Consider the following 18,763-nt stretch of genomic DNA (forward strand, 5'->3'; position numbering starts at 1 on the left):
CATTTTATCAGTATACTGTAGATACCTGTAGCGAGATATATAGATATATGGGCCTAAAGCGTGGGCACCCTTGAAATTGTTTCAGAAAATAGGGATTTTTGCGTACTCACCGTAAAATCCTTTTCTCCGAGCCACTCATTGGGGGACACAGGACCGTGGGTGTATGCTGCTGCCACTAGGAGGCTGACACTAAGTAAGTACAAAAAGGGTTAGCTCCTCCTCTGCAGTATACACCGCCCACTGGCTGCAGATAATACCAGTTCGTAGCCATTAGGTAGGAGATTAACAATATTTAACTGTAGTAACAACATGTCAAAGACTAAAACACTCATCATAGGCAACAAGCCAAAAACAAGGGTGGGAGCTATGGCTCGGAGAAAAGGATTTTACGGTGAGTACACAAAAATACCTATTTCTCCATTGCCACATTGGGGGACACAGGACCGTGGGACGTCCAAAAGCAGTCCATGGGTGGGGAATAACAACCCAACAGTGTAAACTTATGGCACCTGTTGACTACCGGTGCGCAACCGCTGCCTGCAGAATCCGCCTACCCAGACTTGCATCTGAGGATGCCTGAGTATGGACATTGTAATGCTTTGAAAAGGTGTGCAGGCTAGACCAGGTCGCAACTTTGCAAACCTGCTCTGCAGACACCCGATTCCGAATAACCATTGAAGCACCCCTCAGACGCGGTAAGCCTCTTGAATGGTCGACCGAATCCATCTGGCGATTGTCGACTTAGAAAGCGGCCAGTCCCTTTCGGTGTCCCGCCGGGAGCACGAACAAAGCATCTGTCTGATGAAAGGATGCCATCCTGGACACGTACTTCCTGAGAGCTCTGACAAGATCCAAAAAGTGAAGAGCCTTCTCCACACAGTGCGTTGGAGCAGGGCAAAGAGACGGAAGTACGATATCTTCATTGAGGTGGAAGGAAGACACCACCTACGGGAGGAAAGTAGGGGACGGTCTGAGGACCACCTTGTCTTGGTGAAACGTAAGGAACGGCATCCGACAGGAAAGAGCAGCCAACTCTGAGACTCATCTGATCGAGGTAATAGCGACGAGGAAGGTTACCTTCCATGAAAGAAGAGATAGAGGGATGTACTGCAATGGCTCGAAGGGAGATTCCTGCAGGTCACCTAGGACCAGATTAAGGTCCCAAGCCTCTAGAGGTGCTCTGTAGGGAGGCACCATGTGAGACTCCCTGAAAAAAAAACGTTCTGACCTGAGGCTTGGAAGCGATTTTTCGTTGATAAAGGACTGACAAGGCCGAGACCTGCCCTTTAAGGGAACTCGGCAAAAGCCCCAAGTCCAGACCGGATTGGAGAAAATCCAGGATGGTAGGGATGTTGAAAACCATCAGAGGGCGACCTCTGCTTCAGCACCAATCGAAGAAGATCCTCCATATCCGATCGTAGATGCGCGATGACACCGGCTTTCGGGCATTTATCAAGGTGGAAACTACCTCACGGGAAAAAGCCACTTGAGTCAGAACCCAGGATTCAACAGCCATGCCGTCAAACACAGGGCCCCTGAGTTCTGGTGGTAAATCGGGCCCTGAGAAAGTAGTTCTGGACGATCTGGTAGGCGCCAAGGAACGTCTGCGAGGAGATGGACCAGCTCTGCATACCACGCACTGCGAGGCCAAGGCGATGAGAATCACCGGGACACCCTCTGCCCTGATCTTCCTGATTACTCTGGGAAGCAGGGGCAGGGGAGGAAACCGGTAAGGGAGGCGAAACTGACTCCAAGGAAGGACTAGCGCGTCCGCCCCGATTACTCTGAGGTCCCGGGACCGGGCTACAAACTGAGGCACCTTGGCATTGAACCAGGAAGCCATGAAGTCTACGTCCGGAGTACGCCAACGAAGGCAAATCTGTTGGAATATGTCCTGATGGAGAGACCACTCTCCTGAGGCAAGACCTTGCCGGCTGAGGAAATCCGCGGCCCAATTCTCCACTCCTGGAATGTGAACAGCCGATATGACACAGTGGTTGTTTTCGGCCCAGCGAAGGATGTGCTCTACCTCGCGCATTGCAGCTCTACTGCGGGTTCCCCCTTTATGGTTTATATAAGCCACAGCCGTGGCATTGTCCGACTGTATACGGATGGGGCGGCCTGCTAGGAGATGATTGAACCGCTTTAGGGATAGCCGAATCGCACATATCTCCAGGATATTGATGGGAGACGAGACTCGTGATGAGTCCAAGTTCCCTACGCAGTGTGATGGTGAAAAACCACACCCCAGCCTAGGAGGCTGGCGTCGGTAGTGACTACCAGTCAATGGACTGGGAGGAAGGACCTCCCTTGGAGGAGAGAGGATCGGACCATCCACCATTGGAGTCACTGCTTGACCCAAGGAGAGAGAGGACAAAGTCGGTCGAGGGAAAAGGGACTTCCGTCCCATGCGTCCAGCAGAGCATGCTGTAGGGGACGGAGGTGCAGTTGCGCAAATGGAATTGCCTCCATTGCGGCCACCATCTTCCCGAGAATCCTCATGCCGAAACGGACGGAACAAGGGGATGGCTGAAGAAGCTTCCAGACCCCCTGTTGAAGAGCCAGGACCTTGTCCCGAGGAAGAAGCACCAACCCTAGGGAGGTGTCCAGGGTCATGCCCAGGAAGGAGATCCGTTGAGCTGGAACAGGAGATGACTTTAGATTGATCAACCAGCCCAACCGAGAAAGAGTAAAGGAAATGCAGACGCCCTCCTCGCAGGCTCGGAAAGATGGGCCTTTGACCAGTAAGTCGCCTAGGTAGGGAAGCAAGACTAGACCCGGAGAATGCAGAATGGCCATGACCGCCGCCATGACCTCTGTGAAAACTCTGGGGGCGGTGGCGAGGCCGAAAGGCAAGGCCGTGAACTGAAAATGTTCTTCTCCGACGGCGAAGCGAAGAAACCTTTGGTGAGGTGGGAAGATTGGGATGTGGAGGTACGCATCCCGGATGTCGATGGATGCTAAGAATTCGCCTTGTTCCATCGAGGCAATGACGGAACAGAGGGATTCCATCCTGAAATGATGGACTTTGACAAATCTGTTCAAGAGCTTTAGGTTCAGGATGGGCCTTACTGTTCCACCCTTTTTGGGGACCATAAACAGATTTGAATAAAAACCGCAGAACCTCTCATCCTCTGGGACAGGGACAATCACTCCGTCTTGTCGGAGCGACTGAATGGCCTTGGAAAAAGCCCGAGCGCGCATTCCCGTTTCGGGAGGGAAGCAAAAAACCGGTTTTGTAACCGGAGGACACCAGATCCCTGACCCACTCGTCGTGAACGAGCGGGCCAGACATGACGAAACAAGAGAAGGTGTCCGACTACTTTGCTGTTGTCGTCCGGAAGAGATTGCGAGTCATTTAGAGGAAGACGGTTGGGGTCTGGATCCCCTGGACCTAGACTGTGTGGAGAGGCCCCTCCAGGAATGGTTGGGCCTGTATGGAGCCTGAGGGCTTTTGTCTCTGCCGGCGCGGTGCCCCGAGCCAGGGAAATTGGCTGAGGAATGCCATGCGTAAGATTCGCGAAAGGACTGAAAACGAGCCTGCGGCTGTCGTCAGAACGGTTGTTTGAACCTCTGCTGGGGAAGGGAAGTACTTTTTCCCCCCGTAGTGTCTGAAATCAGTTTGTCCAGCTTTTCGCCAAATAGACGGCCACCGAGATATGGCAGAGACGTGAGGGACTTTTTAGAGACGTGGTCCGCTCGCCAGTTCCTCAGGCATAGCGCTCTCCTAATCGCCACAGCGTTTGAAGCCGTAAAAGCAGAGCAGTTCGCCGCGTCCAGGGAAGCGTTTACTAAGTAATCACCCGCCAGGGAAATTTGATTTGCTAGCTCCGCTAAGTCAGAAGGAAGATCACTGCTTTGTAAGGCCTTGTGCAGGGAGTCTGCCCAAGAAGTCACGGCTTTGGCTACCCAGGTAGCAGCGAAGGAGGGAAAGAGTGCAGAGCCTGAAGCCTCGAAAGCTGAGCGGGCGAGACTGTCAACTAGGCGGTCTGTGGGATCTTTGATAGAAGATCCGTCCGGCACGGATAGGATAGTTTTAGAAGACAAACGTGAGACAGGAGGATCCACAGGAGGGGATTCTGTCCATTGTTTGCGGACATCAGGAGAAAAGGGGTATTTGGACTACAGAGATTTCTGGCCCTGAAAGCGTTTGTATGGACGCTCCCTATGTCGCTGGACTGTGTCCTGGAACTCTGGGTGACTGGCAAACACCCTGTGAGTACGTTTGGTCCTTTTGAAAGAGACCAAATTATCTGTACTGTAGGTCGCCAGTTCCTCATCAACCTGAAGGGACTGGTTGACGGCCTCGATAAGACTATCTATAGTGCTCTGATACCCTGGCGACTCCAGATCTAGAGGCCCATCAGACTCAGGATCAGAGTCCTGGTCGGAAGAGGTGCCTGGGGAGCGAGAGCGGGGAGCAGAGCTAACGGACGCCGAGGCACCGAAGGACCTGGGGGACGAGCTACGGACGCGCTTCCTAGATGACCACTTGTGCTTAGAATGAGAGCGGCCCCTGTAGGCTGAAGATTCCGCAGCCGTAGGGGAAACATCCTGAATAGGCGGATTAGTGGTCCTGGTTGGATCCCGGAGGGACTCGATAGCTTTGGTCAAAGAAGCCATAGATTGCGAAAGTGACAAAGCCCACTCAGGGGGACTGGTCACCACGGGCTCGTTTGCCGCGGGGGGCTACAGAGCGCATTTAAGGTCACAAGCATTACAGAGCAGAGCAGTATGCCTGCTTGGTAGGGCAGCCTGGCAGGAGGTGCAAGAAGTGAAGAACACTGTTTTTGCAGACTTTTTGGGTTTATGCAGAGACATGTTGCCAGTTAACCTCCATGCAGGGATGTGGGGCACCAGTGCAGCTAGTGAGCAGATCACTGTGTGCAAGAGTAGGAGGGCCTGTGTCAGTGTGCAGCGCACCTACCCAGATCCTGTGTCCTGATGCCGCACTGAGACCGGAGAGGGACGCACTCCTTGATTTGGTGGCGTTCTGAGGCTCCTGAGAGACACCGGGAGCTCTATCTTCCATCCAAGATGGCCGCCGAGAGTTGAGAGACGCTTCTCGCAGTGTGCGAGAAGCGCTGAAGCGGTGGGCGGGACCTCGCGCTTGACGCACGTTGTGGGCGGAACGCGGCCTAGCTGAGGCCGAAGCCGGGGACTAAATTAGCGGTGCCCGGCCCGCAAAATGCAGCAGAGCCCGCGGTGCGCTCGGGAGCCCCCACCTACCCTATCAGACTCACCGCTTGTGGTCCTCTTCAGGTGAGGTATGAGGGGAAGGTGCAGTCAACAATCCAGCACAAAGAGCTAGAAAAATCTATTCTGCTACTAATTGACCAATCAGCGAAAATTCAAACTACAGCATGGTCTACCCCAATATATGCTAAAACATAACATTTATTAAACCTTTAAAATGCAAAAACAGCATAAATAAATCATCAATTAATACATGTGCTCATAAACACCAGTGCCCAAGTAAAAAAGGGTTTTGGTTCAATCTCACCCATATGAGTATTTCTCTATCGTTTCTCACAGCTTATTCCATGGGGATAAACCGCACCAGCAGGATGGAACAAATATACAGTTATAGAGGGGGACCTTGGGGTCTATATCTCCTTGTCGTGCCGCTGTATGTCTCCTGCCCTAACAAGGGCAGTACCCAAGTGTCATCCTGCTTTAAAGGATACCCATGAATCATGTAGCCTCCCTATATGATGTATCTTCCCAACACGTTTCCTCCCCTGTTACGGGAATTCATCAGGGGAAGTTTAAAGTAGGCTTAAACAGTTGCCTGCAGTAGCATTTACAACTCGGGATATACCGACTAGTGTTGCCGGTGCCCCTCAATGGGGAAAGTGCTCTCTTTCCCCATTGAGGGGCACCGGCAACACTAGTCGGTATATCCAAGTTGTAAATGCTACTGCAGGCAACTGTTTAAGCCTACTTTAAACTTCCCCTGATGAATTCCCGTAACAGGGGAGGAAACGTGTTGGGAAGATACATCATATAGGGAGGCTACATGATTCATGGGTATCCTTTAAAGCAGGATGACACTTGGGTACTGCCCTTGTTAGGGCAGGAGACATACAGCGGCACGACAAGGAGATATAGACCCCAAGGTCCCCCTCTATAACTGTATATTTGTTCCATCCTGCTGGTGCGGTTTATCCCCATTGAATAAGCTGTGAGAAACGATAGAGAAATACTCATATGGGTGAGATTGAACCAAAACCCTTTTTTACTTGGGCACTGGTGTTTATGAGCACATGTATTAATTGATGATTTATTTATGCTGTTTTTGCATTTTAAAGGTTTAATAAATGTTATGTTTTAGCATATATTGGGGTTGACCATGCTGTAGTTTGAAGGTGCAGTCAACCTCGATCCGCCGCCCTCTTGATGAGGGGGTGGAGAGGGACTAAGGAGCTCCATGCAGCATCGCTGCTTCCACAGTGGTGGTGCAGAGGGAGGGCGGCCGGACTGTGCCCAGGAAAAGTGCCTTAAGTGTGTATCCTAAGGGTTCGCTCTCCTAGGATTTCACAGGGCTAGTTCACGGCCGAACATCCCACGTCGCAGGAAAGGATACGGGGAGTAAACTCGCCGTGCTCGCCTGTTGGTGTTTCGGGGGAGATCGGCCTCCTTAAAAGGGTCCGTCACCCCTTCGTCCTCTTGCGCAAAGATAAAAATAAAAATTAAAAAATAAAACGTCTGGAAAAAAAAAAATCAGACGCAGTGTGCCTCTTACGGACACTAAGCAAGAACTGGTATTATCCGGAGCCAGTGGGCGGTGTATACTGCAGAGGAGGAGCTAACCCTTTTGTATTTACTTAGTGTCAGCCTCCTAGTGGCAGCAGCATACACCCACGGTCCTGTGTCACACAATGTGGCGATGGAGAAATTAAGTATTTCTCCCGAAAAAATTACTTCTTCAAATGCACCTATGGCAAGTAACAGGTGTGGGCAATATGAAAATCACACCTGAAACCAGATAAAAAAGGGAGAAGCTGACTCAATCTTTGCATTGTGTCTGCCACACTAAGCATGGAGAACAGAAAGAGGAGAAGAGAACTGTCTGAGGACTTGAGAACCATAACTGTTGAACAACATCAATAATCGCAAGTAATACAAGTTCATCTCCAGAGATCTTGATGTTCCTTTGTCCATGGTGAGCAACAGAATCAATAAGTTTACAACCCATGGCACTGTAGCTAATGTCCCTGGATGTGGACAGCAGAGAAAAATTGATGAAAGGTTGCAACGCAGGATAGTCTGGAGGGCGGATAAGGAGTCCCAATCAAGTTCCAAAGAAATTCAATGTTGTCCTGCAGGCTCAGGGTGAATTAGTGAAAGGGCAAACGATCCATCCACATGTGACTGAAATGAAACGCTATGGCAGGAGATCAAGGAGGACCCACTGCTGACACAGAGACACAATAAAATTAGACTGCAGTTTGCCAATATGTACGCTAGTAAGCCAAAATCCTTCTGGGAAAGTGTCTTGTGGACAGAGGAGACCAAGACAGAGCTTTTTGGTAAAGCACATCATTCAACTATTAAGGAAAACAGAATAAAGCCTACAAAGAAAAGAACACAGTACCTACAGTCAAATATGGTGGAGGTTCAAAGAGGTTTGGGGGTTGTTTTGCCGCCTCTGGCATTGGGTGCCTTGACTGTGTGCAAGGCATCATGAAATCTGAAGATTACCAAAGGATGTTGGGATGGAATGTAGTGCCCAGTGTCAGAAAGCTGGGTGTGTCCTAGGTCATGGTTCTTCCAGAAGGACAATGACCCCAAACAGACTTCTAGATGCACTCGGAAATGGATGAATACAAAGCACTGGAGAGTTCTGAGGTGGCCAGCAATGAGTCTGGATCTAAATCACATTAATCACCTGTGGAGAGACTTGGAGCAGTTTGCAAAAGAAGAAGAGTGCTCCAAAATTCCAGCTGAGAGGTGTAAGAAGCTTGTTGATTGTTATAGGAAGCGACTGATTGCAGTTATATATTCCAAAGGGACCAAATATTAACCTGAGGGTGGCAACAATTTTGTCCAGCCTATTTTTGGGGTTTTGCGTGAAATTTTGTCCAATTTCCATTTTTTCCTCTGTTCTTTTTGTGTTACTCCAATACACAAAAACGAAATAAACATGCATATAACAAGACATCTGTAATTGCCATAATTTTCTGGGAGAAATACATCATTTTCTGAAACAATTTCAAGGGTGCCAACACTTTCAGCCATGACATGTATGTGTGTGTGTGTAAACTTTGGGTGTCCATACATTTCAGCCCTTGTCCGACTGACCGTTCTCTCTTCTGACCACCCTTACAACTATGCTACATTCGGCAGTAACTAATCGCCCAATCCTTCCGTAATTTACTGACGGAAAACCCAGCGGGCTGCTCGGCGGGGCACCTACCGTTACTTTGGGCTGGTCACTAAAGGAGCGCTTGTTGCACTGCTGCTGCGCCGAGACGAGCTGCTGGATCATTTCTTCTTGCTGGGGCGTCAGCTGTAGGACTTCCTGCGCGAGCACGCAAGGACTGGGTGGAATGAATACCGCAGAGGACCGCACCACGTCTTCCTCTTGCTGCTGTTTCCTGATCTTTTTGCTTCGGATTTGCTCTTCTGAAAGAACACCTAACAAATTCAATGAAATTAATGGCAAAATATGGCAAAACCCAGCATAAAAATGACAACATATCCAGAGGCTAAAAACTAGCACAGACATAACGCTCCACCGATGGCTCCCGCCAGACATAACACAGTGAAGCCTCCGGGCCACCAGGGCTGCCGCCACTTACACTGCTCCCGCATGCCGGCCTCTTTGCATTTCCGTAGCCGGCATTCCTGGCACTTGCGACGCATGTACATGTCCATCTGGCATTTTCCGTTGTTCTTGCAGGTATACTTGGCATTCTTGATGACGCTGCGCCTGAAGAAGCCCTTACAGCCCTCGCAGCTCAGCACGTTGTAATGGAAGCCAGAGGCCTTGTCTCCGCACACGCTGCACACCTCATTGCCCAGCATCTTGGGCGCAGGACCCTTCTTTCTTTTACGCTCGGGCTCCTCTGTGGAAGAATGAAAAATACTCTATTATGAGCTAGAACAGGTTATTTCTGTCAAAACTTTCATCTTCAGAACATAAAAATAAAAAAAAGACAGGGCGACTTCAACCATAGAGAACATCCACACGGTAAAATGTAACTCTGAACAATCGTTTTACCAGAGCGAATCATCCAACCATCCATTCTCCATCACATCCCCCATACCATCCATCCATCCATCCCACATCCATCTACCCCCATACCATCCATCCATCCACCCCCACAGCATCCATCCATCCATATCCATCAACTCACATCCATCCATTCACTCACATAGACTAATGGCCTAATATAAATATGTAATAACAAAGGATAAAAAAACTTGAATTAGTACAGGTAAAGTATGATGCCAACAAATGTGCCCCCCCAAACATAGTATGATACCCCCCACAGTGAATTCCTCCACACGAATGGTGTGATGACCCTACTGTACCCCTCAGCAAAGTATGGTGACCCCCAACACAGTAGGATGCTGCAATAGTCATCCCCACAGCCCTCCTTACAGTATAATGGTCCTCCACATATAGTCCACCATACAGTATAATGGGCCACCACATAGTCCGCCAATCAGTATAATGGGCCACCACATAGTCCGCCATACAGTATAATGGGCCACCACATAGCACTCCATACAGTATAATGGGCCACCACATAGCACTCCATACAGTATAATGGGCCACCATAGTCCTCCTTACAATATAATGGGCCACCACATAGCACTCCATACAGTATAACGGCCCACCATAGTCCTCCTTACAGTATAATGGGCCACCACAGTCCTCCTTACAGTATAATGGTCTTCCATACAGTATAATGGCCCACCACATAGACCTCTTTACAGTATAACGACCCACAACATAGTTCTCCATACAGTTTACTGGCCCAACATAGTCCCCATTGTCACAGGTCAAATATAAATCACCCTGAGGTCCAGATTTTGCTCACAGGCCAAAGTTTGACATGTGTGGTCTATGGAGTCCATTACTAGTATTGAGGCAGATCATCATTTTATTGAGTGTTGTCCTGCAAAGACTTGGAGAGAAACATCCATGACATGCTGTCACAGTCTCCTGACCACTGCGGCGGTCCTGTGACATCCAGACTGTGCAGTCATTGGTGCCTACCACCAGAGTGGCCAGCACTGGGTCCGGAGGATGTTGAGAGTACCTTTTCTGCCTCATTCAACACACCCAAATGTTAGCCACACACCCAGGAGGTGATGGCCCATGCTTAACAAAAAAAATAAAATTAGTAAATTGGACCCCCAACACATAAAAAGCTCCATCATGTAAAGCTTCACTGCCTTCCGCAGCAACCTTATGCTTAAACTTGACCTCATCTTCTGGGACACTTACCAGCGCTGTGCGAGGAGCCTTCTCCATCTGTGCCCAGGATTTCATTTTCGTTGGGTGCCGAGGAACTTTCTTGAGATTCTGGCCTTTCCTCTTTTATGTGCACCTTAATGGAGCTTGCAGAATCAAACAGTAACGTATCGGCGGGGTGAAAGGACTCTCCATCTGTTTAGAGAAAAGACCATTAAAATGTCTCCTTTACCTTCAGACCAGGTTTTGGCTCCACAGTTATGGCAGAAAATACCATTGCCCATAAATAAGTCCCTACCAAACCTAAATATTCGAGTTAAACCCCCTTTAACCCACTGGAGGTCAACCAGGTCACTTACCGAGTGAAACATCAGAGCCATTGACAGCCGTGGCTGACATATTTGGTCAGGCGTCTCCAGGCATCTTCCAGGCCAAACACTATAGAAAACACAAGCCACCAGAAAAACATTACTCACTTTCTACCGCTATGCTGCAAATGACCTCCTCTGCCCAACTATTTTAACTCCTTTCCTCCTGGGTGATTTTTCATTTTTGAGCTTCCACTCCACCAGTCTTTCAAGGGCTGCAATATTTGTAATAATTGGGTTGACATAGCTGAACGAGGGTTCATTACCCAGCACCGCAATTCTCCAGGTAAGTATGATCACAGCAATGCCAAACCTATTTTTATTCAGTGGTTGATAAAAAATATAAAATACAATATATATATATATATATATATACGGTATATATATATATATATTTGTCCAAGGTCCTCTTCCATCTGTTTGTCTGTCTGTCGCGGAAATCCCGTGTCCAGCAGAGTCCGGCCGCGAATCGGCCCCTCCCTACTCCCCTCCTGTCAGCGCCCACATGGCGCTTTAGAAGTCCGTTAAACGCACTGCGTTACACCGCGGCATAACATGGTGTAACGCACTTCGTTAACGCTGCCATTAACCCTGTGTGACCAACCTTTTACTATTGATGCTGCCTATGCAGCATCAATAGTAAAAACATATGTTTAAAATAATAAAACAAAAAATTCATTATATTCTCACCTTCCGGCGTCCGCGCCGTGACCAATCAGCGACAGGCACAGTCCGGCCGCAAATTGGCCCCTCCCTACTCCCCTCCAGTCAGTGCCCCTCCATACTCCCCTCCAGTCAGCGGCCACATAGGGTTTTAGCAGTCCATTAAAAGGACTGCTAAACACCGCAGCATAACGCGGTGTAACGCAGTCCGTTATCGCAGCTATTAACCCTGTGTGACCAACTTTTTACTATTGATGCTGCCTATGCAGCATCAATAATAAAAACTTTTTAATGTTAAAAATAATAAAAAAATCATTATAATCTCACCTTCCGGACCCTTTCCCGTTCCTCGCAAGGCTCCGATCCCAAGAATGCATTGCAACAATGACCGGAAATGACGTAGCGGTCTCGCGAGACCGCTACATCATCACATGTTATTGACGCAAGGCATTACTGGGAACAGAGCGTCGCAAGGAGCATCACTAAAGGCCTGCGCTGGATTCGGGGACCGCCGGAAGGTGAGTATATAACTAATTTTTATTTTAGCTCTTTTTTTTTTTTTTTTAAACAGGGATATGGTGTCCACACTGCTATATACCGCGTGGGCTGTGCTCTATACCGCGTGGGCTGTGCTCTATACCGCGTGGGCTGTGCTCTATACCGCGTGGGCTGTGCTCTATACCGCGTGGGCTGTGCTCTATACCGCGTGGATGGCCGCGAACAATCAGCGACAGGCGCAGTCCGGCCGCGAATTGCCGTGGGATTTGAACTACGCTTCGCTAATTGGTCCTGTGTATTCATTGCATTAATCTGAAATCTTCATAAATAAACTACATACATATTCTAGAATACCCGATGCGTTAGAATCAGGCCACAATCTAGTATGGAATTCTCTTGATGAGCTTCAAGAGGTAGTCACCGGGAATGGTCTTCCAACAATCTTGAAGGAGTTCCCAGAGATGCTTAGCACTTGTTGGCCCTTTTGCCTTCACTCTGCGGTCCAGCACACCCCAAAGCATCTCAAATGGGTTCAGGTCTGGTGACTGTGGAGGCCAGGTCATCTGGCGTAGCACCCCATCACTCTCCTTCTTAATCAAATAGCACTTACACAGCCTGGAGGTGTGTTTGGGGTCATTGTCCTGTTGAAAAATAAATAATGGTCCAACTAAACGCAAACCGGATGGAATAGCATGCCGCTGCAAGATGCTGTGGTAGCCATGCTGGTTCAGTGTGCCTTCAATTTAGAATAAATCCCCAACAGTGTCACCAGTAAAGCACCATCACACCTCCTCCATGCTTCACGGTGGGAACCAGGCATGTAGAGTCCATCCGTTCACCTTTTCTGCGTCGCACAAAGACACGGTGGTTGGGACCAAAGATCTCAAATTTTGACTCATCAGACGAAAGCACAGATTTCCACTGGTCTAATGTCCATTCCTTGTGTTCTTTAGCCCAAACAAGTCTCTTCTGCTTGTTGCCTGTCCTTAGCAGAGATTTCCTAGCAGCTATTTTACCATGAAGGCCTGCTGCACAAAGTCTCCTCTTAACAGTTGTTGTAGAGATGTGTCTGCTACTAGATCTCTGTGTGGCATTGACCTGGTCTCTAATCTGAGCTGCTGTTAACCTTCAATTTCTGAGGCTGGTGACTCGGATAAACTTATCCTCAGAAGCAGAGGTGACTCTTGGTCTTCCTTTCCTGGGGCGGTCCTCATGTGAGCCAGTTTCTTTGTAGCGCTTGATGGTTTTTGCCACTGCACTTGGGGACACTTTCAAAGTTTTTCCAACTTTTCGGACTGACTGACCTGACTGACCTTCATTTCTTAAAGTAATGATGACCACTCGTTTTTCTTTACTTAGAATTTGTTTTATGGCAAGAAAAAAGCAGCTAACAGTCTATTCAGTAGGGCTATCAGCTGTGTATTCACCAAACTTCTGCACAACACAACTGATGGTCCCAACACCATTTATAAGGCAAGAAATCCCACTTATTAAACCAGACAGGGCACACCTGTGAAGTGAAAACCATTCCCAGTGACTACCTCTTGAAGCTCATCAAGAGAATGCCAAGAGTGTGCAAAGCAGTCATCAAAGCAAAAGCTGGCTACTTTGAAGAACCTAGAATATAAGACATGATTTCAGGTGTTTCACACTTTTATGTTAAGTATACAATTCCACATGTGTGAATTCATAGTTTTGATGCCTTCAGTGTGAATGTACAATTTCCATAGTCATGAAAATACAGAAAAATCTTTAAATGAGAAGGTGCGTCCAAACTTTTGGTCTGTACACTAATATATATATATATATATATATATATATATATATATATATATATATATATATATATATATATATATATATATATATACATACACACACACATACATACATACATACATACAGGCTCGGACTGGCCCAACGGGGAACCGGAGGATTCTCCGGTGGGCCCAGGCACTGACACCTGCTGGCATACTGGCCAGCAGCTGCCTAGAACCCCCACTGCTCCAGGCCCCAAGGCCGCCCGCCTCCCACCCTCCTTGGGGACGATACTCACCCTGCTCCAGCGATGGTCTCGGCTTCTGCAGCTCGTCCTGAATGAGCAGGCACGTGGTACCGCTCATTAAGGTCATGAATATGTGCATATTCATGACCTTAATGAGCGGTATCACATGACCGCTCACGCAGGAAGAAGGAGATGCGCCGGGAGTCGGGACAGAGCAAGAGGGACGTCGGCGCGGCCGTGCAGTGTGGGACAGGTGAGTATGAGGGACGGAAGGATGAAGGAGGACATAAGCCGACGCGCCATGCAAGATGGGAGCAGGAGCAGGAGCGGGGGGCGGAGAGATAAGCCATGCATATGGGGGGGGATATATGAGCCATGCATACAGGAGGGGGAATATGAGCCATGCATGCAGGGGGGGAATATGAGCCAAGCATACAGGGGGGGAATATGAGCCAAGCATACAGGGGGGGGGGGGGGGGAGAGATATGAGCCAAGCATACAAGGGGGGGGGGGGGGGAATATGAGCCATGCATACAGGGGGGGGGGGGGGAGAATATGAGCCAAGCATACAAGGGGGGAGGGGGGGAATATGAGCCATGCATACAGGGGGGGGGGGGGAATATGAGCCAAGCATACAAGGGGGGGGGAATATGAGCCATGCATACAGGGAGGGGGGGGGGAATTTGGGCCATGCATACAGGGGGGGAATATGAGCCATGCATACAGGAGGGGGAATATGAGCCATGCATACAGGGGGGAATATGAGCCATGCATACAGGGGGGGGGGGGGGGGAATATGAGCCATGCATACAGGGGGGGGGGGGGGGAATATGAGCCATGCATACAGGGGGGGGGGGAATATGAGCCAAGCATACAGGAGGGGGAATATGAGCCATGCATACAGGAGGGGGAATATGAGCCATGCATACAGGAGGGGGAATATGAGCCATGCATACAGGAGGGGGAATATGAGCCATGCATACAGGAGGGGGAATATGAGCCATGCATACAGGGGGGGGGAATATGAGCCATGCATACAGGGGGGGGGGAAATATGAGCCATGCATACAGGGGGGGGGGGAAATATGAGCCATGCATACAGGGGGGGGAATATGAGCCATGCATACAGGAGGGGGAATATGAGCCATGCATACAGGGGGAATATGAGCCATGCATACAAGGGGGGGGGGATAAGGGCCATGCATACAAGGGGGGGATATGAGCCATGCATACAGGGGGGGGGAATATGAGCCATGCATACAGGGGGGGGGGAATATGAGCCATGCATACAGGGGGGGGGGAATATGAGCCATGCATACAGGAGGGGGGATATGAGCCATGCATACAGGGGGGGGGGATATGAGCCAAGCATACAGGGAGGGGGGATATGAGCCATGCATTCAGGAAGGGGAATATGAGCCATGCATACAGGAGGGGGAATATGAGCCATGCATACAGGAGGGGGAATATGAGCCATGCATACAGGAGGGGGAATATGAGCCATGCATACAGGAGGGGGAATATGAGCCATGCATACAGGAGGGGGAATATGAGCCATGCATACAGGAGGGGGAATATGAGCCATGCATACAGGAGGGGGAATATGAGCCATGCATACAGGAGGGGGAATATGAGCCATGCATACGGGGTGGAATATGAGCCATGCATACAGGGGGGGGGGATATGAGCCATGCATACAGGGGGGGAATATGAGCCATGCATACAGGAGGGGGAATATGAGCCATGCATACTGGAGGGGGAATATGAGCCATGCATACAGGGAGGGGAATATGAGCCATGCATACAGGAGGGGGAATATGAGCCATGCATACAGGGGGGAATATGAGCCATGCATACAAGGGGGGGGGATATGAGCCATGCATACAAGGGGGGGGATATGAGCCATGCATACAGGGGGGGGAATATGAGCCATGCATACGGGGGGGGGGGGAATATGAGCCATGCATCCAGGGGGGGGGATATGAGCCATGTATACGGGGGGGGGGTTATGAGCCATGCATACAGGGGGGGGGGGGATGTGAGCCAAGGACACAGGGAGGGGGGATATGAGCCATGCATACAGGGGGGGGGGGAATATGAGCCATACATACAGGGGGGGGGAATATGATCCATGCATACAGGGGGGGGGGAATATGAGCCATGCATACAGGGGGGGGGGGAATATGAGCAATGCATACAGGGGGGAATATGAGCCATGCATACAGGGGGGAATATGAGCCATGCATACAGGGGGGAATATGAGCCATGCATGCAGGGGGAATATGAGCCATGCATACGGGGGGGGGGGGGGGGGTGAAATGAGCCATGCATACAGGAGGGGGACTATGAGCCATGCATACGGGAGGGGGGAATATGAGCCATGCATTCGGGGGGGGGGGGGAAATATGAGCCATGCATACAGGGGGGGATATGAGCCATGCATACGTGGGGGGGGGATATGAGTCATGCATACAGGAGGGGGAATATGAGCCGTGCATACAGGGGGGTATGAGCCATGCATACAGGGGGGGGGGGGGGGGATATGAGCCATGCATACAGGGGGGGGGGAATATTTTTGTCATGCATACAGGGGGGGGGGAATATGAGCCATGCATACAGGGGGGGATATGAGCCATGCATACAGGAGGGTGAATATGAGCCATGCATACAGGGGGGGGGGGGGATATGAGCCATGCATATGGGATGGGAGGGAGATGAGCCATGCATACGGGAGGGGGGGTCATTATACAGTATTGAGCATCATGTGGGATTATTATACAGTATGGAGAACTGTGTGTGGCCATTATACAGTATTGAGCATCATGTGTGGCCGTTATACAGTATGGAGTATCATGTGTGGCCAATGGACATTATACAGTATGGAGCATCATGTGCGGCCGTTATACAGTATGGAGCATCATTTGTGGCCATTATACAGTATTGAGCATCATGTGGGATTATTATACAGTATGGAGAACTGTGTGTGGCCATTATACAGTATTGAGCATCATGTGTGGCCGTTATACAGTATGGAGCATCATTTGTGGCCATTATACAGTATTGAGCATCATGTGGGATCATTATACAGTATGGAGAACTGTGTGTGGCCGTTATACAGTATGGAGCACTATGTGTGGCCATTATACAGTATGGAGCACTGTGTGGCCATTATACAGTATGGAGCATCATGTGTGGCCATTATACACTATGGAGCATCATGTGTGGCCATTATACACTATGGAGCATCATGTGTGGCCATTATACAGTATTGAGCATCATGTGTGGCCATTATACAGTATGGAAAACTGTGTGTGGCCATTATACAGTATGGAGCATCATGTGTGGTGGCCGTTATACAGTATTGAGCATCATGTGTGGCCATTATACAGTATTGAGCATCATGTGTGGCCGTTATACAGTATGGAGCATCATTTGTGGCCATTATACAGTATTGAGCATCATGTGGGATCATTATACAGTATGGAGAACTGTGTGTGGCCGTTATACAGTATGGAGCACTATGTGTGGCCATTATACAGTATGGAGCACTGTGTGGCCATTATACAGTATGGAGCATCATGTGTGGCCATTATACACTATGGAGCATCATGTGTGGCCATTATACACTATGGAGCATCATGTGTGGCCATTATACAGTATTGAGCATCATGTGTGGCCATTATACAGTATGGAAAACTGTGTGTGGCCATTATACAGTATGGAGCATCATGTGTGGTGGCCGTTATACAGTATTGAGCATCATGTGTGGCCATTATACAGTATGGAGCACTGTGTGGCCATATTTTTGTTTGCTTATAATTATTGTATATAAAACAGTGTGATCATCAGTGCTAAATGGCTGCGGTTGGGACGTGGATATGGGTGTGACTAGTTGTGGAATGGGTGTGGTCAGAGGCGTGGCCTAAAATTTGCAAACTTTATACCTCCTTCCCTTCTTCAAAAGTTGGGAGGTATGGTACCACATTTGCCAGATCACGGCAAGTGCCGCAAATCCCATAGGGAATGAATGAGGCCGAACGCAGTGTTGCTGTAAGTGATCCGTTACGCGGCAGATGCAGAAAAACTGCCGGATCTGCTGCAAAAGGCGACTTTCACATCAGCGATTCTTGACAAAGTCACTGCCGATAGTGTCATACTCACCAAAGGGGGAGGCAGCACTAAAAGTGCCTAGGGCAGCAGAAACTCTAAATACGGCCCTGGGGGGCTACATTATATTCTGTGGGGGGACTGCATTATACTCAGAGTACTACATTATATTATGGGGGGGCTACATTATACTATATGAGGGGTTACAGTATACTCTATGGGGGGCGGCATTATATTCTGTGGTGGAACTGCATTCTCTCAGGGGACTACATTATATTCTGTGGTGGGTTGCATTATACTATATGAGGGGGGCTGCATTATATTCTATGGTGGGGACTGCGTCATACCTGAGGGGGTTGCATTATATTTTGTGGGGTGCTACATTATATTCTATGAGAGGGGACCGCATTATATTTTATGAGGGGGCTACCCCAACCCTTGCTACATAATTAAGACGTGAACTACTTTATATTATACCCTGATATTAGCGCTTTTTACCACACAATTGGTGGTCTTGTATCTATTTCTATATAGCTACACAGTGGGCCCCAAGAACTATTTTCTCTGGTGGGCCCAAGGTGCTCCAGTTGGACGCTGTATACATACATACACACACCCATATTTTTTATTTTTTTTAATTATTTCTTTACTTTTAAAGATTGAATTGCCTCTGCTTTTATCAATCTTCTATTTT

General features: G+C 49.0%; 1 protein-coding gene across 4 annotated transcripts in view; it reads right to left on the reverse strand.

Annotated features, from left to right (window-relative positions):
* NR1H2 (nuclear receptor subfamily 1 group H member 2) overlaps nt 1-18,763 on the reverse strand; it is a 45,645-nt gene that overhangs the window by 9,498 nt on the left and 17,384 nt on the right. For all 4 annotated transcript variants that reach the window (XM_077259688.1, XM_077259689.1, XM_077259686.1 and 1 more), the window contains exons 3-6: nt 10,789-10,867; nt 10,463-10,624; nt 8,805-9,071; nt 8,420-8,640 (exon numbers count right to left, since the gene is read on the reverse strand). In XM_077259688.1, the coding sequence (XP_077115803.1) occupies nt 8,420-8,640; nt 8,805-9,071; nt 10,463-10,624; nt 10,789-10,828 (690 nt within the window). In that variant the 5' untranslated portion in view covers nt 10,829-10,867. The remainder of the gene's footprint in view (nt 1-8,419; nt 8,641-8,804; nt 9,072-10,462; nt 10,625-10,788; nt 10,868-18,763) is intronic.

The sequence above is a fragment of the Ranitomeya variabilis genome, chromosome 4 (genome assembly GCF_051348905.1).
Source record: "Ranitomeya variabilis isolate aRanVar5 chromosome 4, aRanVar5.hap1, whole genome shotgun sequence".
NCBI lineage: Eukaryota > Metazoa > Chordata > Amphibia > Anura > Dendrobatidae > Ranitomeya > Ranitomeya variabilis.